The 9,995-nt window shown below is 41.7% G+C and overlaps 1 protein-coding gene across 1 annotated transcript; it reads right to left on the minus strand.

Moving 5' to 3' along the window:
- Positions 1-5,043: 5,043 nt before the first annotated feature.
- LOC107058454 (uncharacterized) lies at positions 5,044-5,690 on the minus strand. The gene is made up of 2 exons (XM_015304172.1): positions 5,485-5,690; positions 5,044-5,341 (listed from the first exon to the last, which is right to left on the minus strand). The coding sequence occupies exons 1-2, from the start codon at positions 5,688-5,690 to the stop codon at positions 5,044-5,046; spliced, it is 504 nt and encodes a 167-aa protein (XP_015159658.1).
- Between the last annotated feature and the right edge of the window lie 4,305 nt (positions 5,691-9,995).

A 9,995-nucleotide genomic window follows, 5' to 3' on the forward strand; every position in this document is an offset into this window, starting at 1 on the left:
AGTCGTAAATGACTTGGGGTCGCTACAAGAATGCTCTAAATGATGCAAAGAAGGAAAACACATAAATGACCAAGAGGGTCATTACAGCATCCACTACTAAAAAGGACTTTAGTCCGTGAAAGTAAGGGTCAAGAAGTACCTGAAGGCTCAAACAAGTCGGGAAACTGCTCTCACATCTCTTGCTCGGTCTCCCAGGTAGCCTCCTCGACTGGACGATGCCTCCTCAACTGCATCATACTGGAGAATATGGGACTCATCATGAACATACCAGCACAACATCGAGACATGGAAGACCGGGTGGATGGTTGAAAATGCTGGAGGTAGGGCCTACTCATAAGCAACCTCCCCAATTGTCCGGAGTATCTCAAAAGGCCCAATGTACCTGGGGTTAAGCTTGCCCCGCCTCCCAAACCTCATCATGCCCTTCATGGGCGACATATAGAGGAATACCCGATCACCAACAAAGAATCTCAAAGGTCGACGCCTTTAATCCGCATAACTCTGGTGCCTACTCTAAGCCGTTTTGAGTATATCCTGAATCACTCTCACCTGGTCCAAAGCCTCCTGAATCAAATCCGTACCCTACGGTCTAGGCTCTGCAGACTCAAACCAGCCCACCGGAGAGCGACAACGCCTACCATACAAAGCCTCGAACGGGGCCATCTAAATGCTAGAATGGTAGTTGTTGTTATACGCAAACTCTGCCAAAGGCAAGAACTGGTCCCAATGACTACCAAACTCCAAAACATATGTCCGCATTATGTCCTCAAGGACCTGAATAGTATGCTCCGACTGACCATCAGTATGCGGGTGGAAAGTTGTGCTAGGGTCAACCCGGGTGCCCAACTCATCCTGAAAGTTCCTCCAAAAGCTAGATATGAACTGAGAACCCCGATCTGATATAATAGAAACTGGCACCCAATGAAGTTGAACCACCTCCTAAATGTAGATACGAGCCAACCTCTCGGCGCTAAATGAAGACTGAATAGGAAAGGAGTGTGTTGACTTGGTCAGTCGATCAACGATGACCCAAATGCTATCAACACCTCTAGAAGTCCGCGGTAGGCCAGCCACAAAATCCATAGTAATGTGGTACCACTTCCACTCTGGAATGGGTAATCTCTGAAACTCACCACCAGGCCTCAAATGCTCGGCCTTTACCTGCTGGCAGCACAAGCAACGGGAAACATAGTCAGCAATATCTCTCCTCATGCCACTCCATCAATAATGTTGCCTCAAATCACGATACATCTTCGCTGTGATCGGATGGATAGAGTATCTAGACTCATGGGCCTCACAAAGTATCAACTCTATCAAATCTCCAATTCTCGAAACACCGATGCGGCCGACGAATCTCAACACTCCATCAGGATCTAAGGTATCCTGAACACTATCACCCGCTAACACTCGATCTCTAAGGGCTACTAAGGCCTCATCCTCAAACTTGAAACCACATATCCCATCAAGCAAAGAAGACTGAACTCCCATATAGGCCAAGACGCGTCTAGAATCTGAGATATCCAATCGAACCATGCTATTGGATAAGAACTGAATGACCAAAGCCAATGGTCGCTCCTAGACAGATAAGAAGGCTAGACTACCCATACTCACTGCCTTCCGACTCAAGGTGTCTGCTACCACATTCGCCTTGCCTAGATGATAGAGAATAGAGAGGTCGTAGTCCTTCAAGAGCTCAATCCAACGACGCAGCCTCGAATTAAGGTCCCTCTGGCTCATGATGTACTGAAGACTCATGTGATCGGTATAGATAATCTTAAGTGCAAAAACTACTGCCGCCAACTCCCAATCATGGGTGGGGTAGTTGCGCTCATGCAACTTAAGCTTCCTTGATGCATAAGCAATAACCCATCCTTACTGAATCAATACACAACCCAAACAATACCAGATGCATCACAATAAATGGCATCTCCCTCAACTGAAAGAGTCAATATAGGAACGGTGGTCAATAACTCTTTGAGCTTAAAAAGCTCGTCTCACACTCCTCTAACCAAACAAAGAGAACATCAACACAAGTCAACTGGGTCACAGGTGTTGCCAAGGTAGAGAAATCCTCCACAAACCGTCTGTAGTAGCCTGCTAGTCCGACGAAGCTTTGAATCTCAGTAACTGAGGTGGGCTTATCCCAATCACGAATAGACTCAATCTTTGCCAGATCTACCATAATGCTCTCCTTGGACACAACGTGCCCCAAGAACGCTACAGAGTTTAAACAAAACTGGCACTTCAAGAACTTGGCATAAAGCCATTGATCTCTCAAAGTCTAGAGCACGACTCTCAAATGTTGCTAATGATCACACCTGCTCCGCGAGTATATCAAAATGTCATCAATGAAGACTATGACGAATGAATCAAGATAAGGCCTGGACATTGGTGTCATCAAGTCTATAAAGGCAGCAGGGGCGTTAATCAACCCAAAGGACATCACCAGGAACTCATAATGGCCATAACGGGTCCTAAATGCAGTCTTAGGGATGTTCGCTGCCCTAATCCTCAACTGGTGGTAACCGAACCTCAAATCAATCTTAGTGAACACTGAAGCTCCATGTAGCTGGTCAAATAGGTCATTAATCCTAGGTAGAGGATATCAATTTTTCACCATCACCTTATTCAGCTGCCTATAGTCAATGCATATGTGCATCGTACCATCCTTCTTCTTTACAAAAAGAATAGGAGCACCCCAAGGTGATACACTAGGTCTGATGAATCCCTTACCCAAGATATCCTGAAATCCTGAAGCTGAACACTTAGCTCATTGAGCTCTGTAGGAGCCATCCGATATGGCAGAATAAAAATAAGCCGAGTACCCGGCTCAAGCTCAATTGGAAAATCAATATCATGCTTTGGGGGTAGACAGGTAGGTCGGTAGGAAACACATCTAAGAAGTCATGAACAACCGAAGGGACCTCCCTACTCACATCACTCACATAGGCCAAATATGATAAGCACCTGCTAGCCACTAGCCTCCTAGCCTGAATAAAAGAGATAACCCCAACCGGTGTGCTACTGCGAGAGCCCTTCCATACCACCAGAGGAATACCAGGGATGGCTAAGGTAACTGTCTCAGAGAAGAAATCTAAAATAGCGCGATAAGGGGATAACTAGTCCATGTCCAAAATCACGTCAAAATCAACAATGTCAAGAAATATAAGGTCATCCTGGGTGTCACGCCCCTAGATAGTAACCAATCAAGATCAAAATACCTGATCCACTACTAAAGACTCACCCATTGTGGTCGACACATGCAACGACGCTACCAGAGACTCAGAACTCATACTCAAGCGAGAAACATAGTAAACATAAACATACGAAATAGTAGAGCCCCAAATCAGTACTCCAAACATTTTTGGAACACAATTCGGGGCTCAAAACGCAGCAAAACCCAACATGCAAAAAATCCCACACTTTAATCAACTTAAGAAAAAAGCATGCAGCAGGCTAAACTCGAAATTTACAAAAAATCGAAGGGTGCTCAACACTCCTTGAAAACTCCACCACGTAGCCTCAATAATTACAGACACGTGGGACTTCGAATCACCAAAAAACCGAGCTAAAATGAGAAAGATAACACTAATTCAAGAAAGCCAAAACTAAGAACTCGAAAAAGGGCAACATCAGTCTGGTTTATCACAATTTTTACCTCAAACGACATGCACCCAACAACTTATGATCAGTCTACAGCAAAGCCATCAAGAAAACGAAGCTCCCGCACTTCGAATCACCTTATTTGGCTGAGAAATGAGGGAGATATGAGATTTTAAAGTTTTAGAAAGGGTACTGATTTTTCTGTTATAAATAAACCAGATTTCAGCATTTTTTTCGAAAACTTAAAAACTCCGACGGGGTGGTCTGAACTTGTTCAGAACCCCGTGCATGCAAACGAGATATGCAACCATACCAAATTCAATTTTTCAGACTCAATGACGCAGTCAAAATTTTCATACGAGGTTATCTTGATAAAAAGTGGGTCCCACACCCAACCGCCATTTTAAGTCAAAACCACAAAGGGACTCGGAAAATTCTCGAAATCCTCGGGACACGAACAAAGGGTCAATCTATACCAAACTCGACATTCCAGAGCTAACCGCGATGACAGCATTCTCATCCGAGCGCATTTTCTCAAAATGTTGACTAAAGTCAAACTTAGGCCTAAACTTTAAAGTTAAAGCGCGTAATCGCACTGACTCGCACTAGAAACATTGGGAGTCATACCGACCATGCTTCCAGCCTAAAATGACCCTTCTGGAGCTGATGGAATTGTCAGAATTGGATTCAGATGCCATCTTCTTAAACGATGCAAAGAAGCCAAAACACAGAAATGACGAAGAGGGTCATTATAGTAGTAAAGGAAATTTTCTTTCCCTTCACCATTCTCTTGAACTAAGAGTGCTCCAACTGATCTTTCTTGAGCTGATATGTAAAGTATCAATCGATTTCCCGAAAATGAGTTGCAAAAATTGGAGTTTTTGTCAAGTAGGACGTGATGCTCTTGAAAGCATTACTACAGGTTTGGTCTCATTCGAAAAGAGTGCCCTTCTTTATAAGACGACTGAATAGTTGACACTTTCCTACTAGATTCGAGATGAATCTCCTAAGATATGTTAGCTTCTCTTGCAAACTTTTCAATTCGTGGATGTTTCTTGGCTTGGCCATCTTCATAATTGCATATATTTTTACTTGATCAATTTCTATTCCTTGATGTCGTACAATGAAGCCAAGGAATTTTCCAGAGGTAACTCCAAAGGCACATTTCAAAGGATTCATTCTAAGTTGATACCTTCGTAGTAGATCAAACACCATCTGAAGTCTTGCAAGTGATCACTCTTTTTCCTTGATTTCACTACTAAATCATCAACATATCATTCAACATTTTTGTGAAAAATGTTATCAAAGATGTTTTGCGTAGATCTTTGGTATCTTGCTCTTGCATTCTTCAAACCAAAGGGCATTACGTTGTAGCAATAAACACCCTTAGGAGTGCAGAATGCGGTCAACTCTTTATCCTTTGGTGACATGTTGATCTGATTACAGTCGAATGAACATCCAAAAAGACATTGCCTCATACCTAGTAGTGACATCAATCATAAGCTCAGGGATAGGAAGTGGAAATTCATCTTTGGGACATGCATTATTGAGATCCCTGAAGTCAACGCAAACTCGAATTTGCCCATTCTTCTTCCTCACGGGGACAATACTTGAAACCCATGTGGGGTACTTAACTTTATTGATAAAGACAACCTTAATAGGCTTGTTAACTTCAGTTTTGATCACGGGAACCAATTCAGGCCTAAAACGCCGTTGAGCTTGCTTGATAGGACGTGCACTATTTTACACAGCAAGATTATGAACTGCTACCTTCGGGTCTAATCTAGGCATTTCTTTGTAACTCTAGGAAAATACATCTTTATACTCTTTGAGTAATTCAACGTAGTCCTTTTCCTCACCATTTGCTAGTGAAACATTCACATAAGTGGATTTTTTTTATCTTCATCAGTTCCAAGGTTGATTTCTTTCAATGCATCAATTGTCGCCTTTATTCCTTCTTCAAGTTCGGGTGGCGTATCCTTAACATCCTCATATTCTTGAGGTTCTCTATTGTTGAAAGATATATGGTAGCACCATGAAACATTCTCCAACTCTCCATCATTTTTAATTGGAGAAAAAACACGCATTTCATCTTGTGTAGTGACATGATTGAAGAGCCAACACTTTCTTCATCACGTTGCCTGGTGTAGACCACAACATGCAACTTTGCCTTTAATACTTCTCCACATGAATCAATAACGTTTGTTTGCCACCTCATTCTATAAGGGATCAGACTTTGGAAGTCTTTAAGAGCATTTTGAGATTTAGGTAAAGCAAAGGCTTCCATAATCTTGTTGTTTCTTCAAATCTTGTTTTTCTTCCTCAATGGCCCTAACCTATCAAATACGAAAATCCTCTTCATTGGGCTTCCAAGTCGATCGAAGACAGAAGACCTTTTGTTAGAACTAGCAGACTCATCTTCCGCAGTGATGTAGTTTTTTCTTACCCTTTTTATAGAAATGCGGATAGGTGGAGGTTGTTTGTAACCCACCCCTTCACGATGTTGCCTCATAGAAGGTTCTGACAGAAGCTTTCCCAATTTTGATAGTTCGTTAGGATCCAATCCAACCTTTGCTAGTAGTCTATAAGCATTAGGATCGAAGCCTTCTTCTGTACACTTCATTGGGAGTGCTTCATAATGGGATGACTTAGTGGCCACAAATTTTCCATAAAGTAATGACTTAGGAGCCATAGACTTCCTAAGTAATTTTATGGATAACTTCATCATATCAATTTTCCTTACAGGAAAGGTCAACCCTTCTAGTGCATTTTCTCGCAGCTTGAGAGAGTGTCCTTCATGACTTTGGAGCATCTATTGGTGATTGACATGATGGAGTTTCGACCTCTGGAGATGACTTTGGAGCATCTTTTGGTGATGGGCATGATGGAGTTACATCTTTCGCTTCCTTCTCATCGACATTACAACATAGAGCTTTTGTACCATCGAATGTGAACTTCATGTAAAGTCAACTTGGCAAATATTCTCCTAATGTAATTGATCGACGCAACTCTTGGTTGTGGTGCACCTTTATTTCCTTTTTCTTTGAATGCACAATCAAAGCTTTGGTTTTGGGTCTCCTTACCATCTTTTCCCTAATGTGTTGCTTTGTTGACTCCTCATACGAACTCAGTTTTTGGTGTTTACGGCGAGTCACGAGAGTCCAACCCCAATCATCAAGATAATATATTGGGTCTTCATCTTCTTTTGTTGATCATTCTCCTACGGAAGCCACATCACTTAGTATAGGAAGAGACAACAAATTATTTACATCAATGGGCTCAAAGTCTCCAAACTTAATCATTTTTGTCTGATTAATGTTTGGAATGTCTTGCTCCCTATTTCCTTGAACAAAATTACAGGTCATGACCGGATTAGGTAAGTCATAAGAAACACTGACCTGATTTTAACTCAATTCCTCATCTTCAAGTTCAATCTTTCCTTCGTGAGCTAAGTCCATGATTTTATCTTTGAAGACGAAGCATTTCTCGATTGGGTGGCCAACCAACCAGTGATATTTGTAGTATTTTGGATCATCACTACCCCCTTCTTCATTTGGTCGTTTCATCTTTGGTAACTCAAAAACTTTCATCTCAAGGAGTTTATCAAAGATTGCAGAAACATTCGAGTTAAGAAATGGGCAGTCCTTTCGCTGCATTTCCTTCAAGGTGAGTTTTTGATTTGTCCTTACTTCAAAAGAAGCCACTTTTGCGCTCTGCGTATTGCCCACCTTTGTGGTGAATTTCACATGAGAAGCAGTGACATTCATGTATTCTTCATTTTCAGTCTTTGACAAATATTTTTCCACTTTCTTGAATTCTTGTCGTTCTTTACCCTTGTGGAGTTCGTGGATAGGTGGTGTTTCAGTTCCAATCGGCGAATGCTTAACTTCATATCATGAGCGTGAGTGGCCAATTCTTCAAAAGTTTTAGGTTTTATGCCTCGCAAAATATAGCGGAGACCCTAATGCATACCTTGAATGCACATTTCTATGCCCGAAACTTCACTAAGTCTATCTTTACAGTTCATACTTTGATGCCTCCATTAGTTAATAAATTCAATGATCGGCTCTTCATTTCGCTGTCGTGTGTTTATAAGTTCCACCATGCTTACAGTACATCTTGTGCTATAGAAGCGGTTGAGAAATTCTTGCTCCATTTGTTCCCAACCATCAATGGAACCAAACTCAAGGTCCGTGTACCAATCGAAAGCATTGCCCTTAAGGGAGCGGACAATTTGTTTGACGAGGTAATCACCATATGTTCCAGCATTGTTGCAGGTTTCAATGAAGTGTGCCACATGTTGCTTTCGGCTTCCCTTACCATCGAACTGCTGAAATTTTGGGGGTTGATAAACGACAGGCATTTTCAAGCTATCAATCCTTGCAGTGTATGGCCTTGCATATGTCAAAGAGGATTTTGTAGCAACCTCGTACTTGTCTTTAATGGTCCCCATGATGAACTCCTTGATTTGGTTGATCGGGATCGTTCCTTCAGAGGAAACTTGGATCTCTTTAGTATGTTCCACTTGCTTTGTGGGGCGATCGACCATCTCTTGTACTTGCGGATGTTTTCCAGGTGTATGACTTGATTCTTCATCCATCATGCCGTCTACCCTATCAGTTAGCTTAACAATTCGAGCATCTTGATCTTAGGCATACTTGGTCAAGCCTTCAATAGCTCTTGTCAAGCTCACAAGTTGTTCTTCTACGAATGAAGTGTTAGTCCCCATCGCGTGCATTACCATAGTAGGTGATGGAGAATAACATTGATTTTCCCAAACATGAGATGTAAACATGTTATGTGGGGTAGATCCCGTGCTTGAGATATCATTGTCGGCCGAAGAAAAGGGCTTTTTGTATGTAGATAGGCTCAATTGGGCAAGAACCCTCTTGACCATTTCGGCGATGTCTTCTTTTGCGGCTTTTGCAGGAGACTTCACATGTTTTGGAGACAAACCAAAGACAATAGCAGATTCGGACGACACTTATGAGACTTGTTGTCCCAAAATTTTGGCTTGGTTCCTTATGATAGGTTTCATGCTTACCACAATAACATCAATGATGTTTTCCACAGCGATGCAGAATTTGGATCCATCAGTTTTTGTAGATACAGATGTGGATGTGAATCCAAATATGGATATAGATGCAAATGCGGATTTTGATGCAGATGCAAATTTTGATTTCGATGCAGATGTAGATTTTAAGTTGATCTTCTTGGAAGTCATCTCAGTGTTCTTGATCTTTGATTTTTGAAGAGAAAATATGAGCGGTAAAGATTGTGCATTCAAAGAAGGAGGAAATAAAGGTGCACCACTACCAAGAGTTGCGTTGACCAATTACATTAGGAGAATATTTGCCAAATTTGTTTTACATCAAGTTCACATGCGATGGCACAAAAGCTCTATGTTGTAATGTCGATGAGAAGGAAGCGAAAGATGCAACTCCATCATGCCCATCACCAAAAAATGCTCCAAAGTCATCTCCTGAAGTGGAAACTCCATCATGTCCATCACCAAAAGATGCTCCAAATCATCTCCTGAAGTCGAAAATGCATGTATGGCCAAAATCACATTCTCTGACGATGATCTTCAGTTTGGTGACACACTTCATAATCGCCCTTTATTCATGGTTGGTTTTGCACGTGAGAAAAGGGTGAACATAATCCTAGTCGATGGAGGATCTGGAATTAACATCCTTTCGATTCGCACAATGAAAGAACTTGGGATATCAACAACAGATCTTACTAAAAGTCGCTTGATGATCCACTGATTCAATCAAGGAGGACAAAGGGCCATAGGGACCGTCAGAATAGACCTCACCATCAGAGAGTTGCAGTCAAGTGTGTGGTGACATATAATTGATGCAAAGACTTCATATAACATTTTGCTTGGTAGGCCGTGGGTACATGAGAACAAAGTAATCCCATCTACCTACCACCCATGTTTGAAGTATTATGAGGATGGAGTTGCAAAGAGGATTATTGCAGATGATAATCCATTCATTGAAGCTGAATCACACTTTGCTGACGCAAAGTTTTACTTGAAGAAATATTCCATAAAATTTGATTTGAAGCTGAATCACACTTTGCTGACGCAAAGTTTTACTTGAAGAAATATGTCATAAGAGTTGATGACATTGCATCCGGAGATGTCGGACTCCTTAACAAGATGGCTAAGGTAGCTGTCGGTAAGCCAAAAGTCGCAAACAAGGAAGATAAAAGCTTGGCAATCCGAACAAGATGCCTAACGTGAATGATGCCTTTTCAAGTAAAAAGGTGACACCCATTCTTTGTTATGTCCCGAAGGCAAAGAGGACGAAGGACAGTCTCTCAAGTTGCGCATTATTACTCATCCTTTGACATGTGATGTGATCTCATATATTTACTACTCCTAT

This window comes from Solanum tuberosum, unplaced genomic scaffold (genome assembly GCF_000226075.1).
Source record: "Solanum tuberosum cultivar DM 1-3 516 R44 unplaced genomic scaffold, SolTub_3.0 scf00019, whole genome shotgun sequence".
NCBI lineage: Eukaryota > Viridiplantae > Streptophyta > Magnoliopsida > Solanales > Solanaceae > Solanum > Solanum tuberosum.

Coding starts and splice junctions, on each gene's coding strand:
- LOC107058454 (XM_015304172.1), bottom strand. CDS start 5,690: ATGCGTGTTTTTTCTCCAATTAAAAATGATGGAGAGTTGGAGAATGTT. Junction 5,342..5,484: donor GATAAAAAAAATCCACTTAT/GTGAATGTTTCA, acceptor TGTGTAAAATAG/TGCACGTCCTATCAAGCAAG.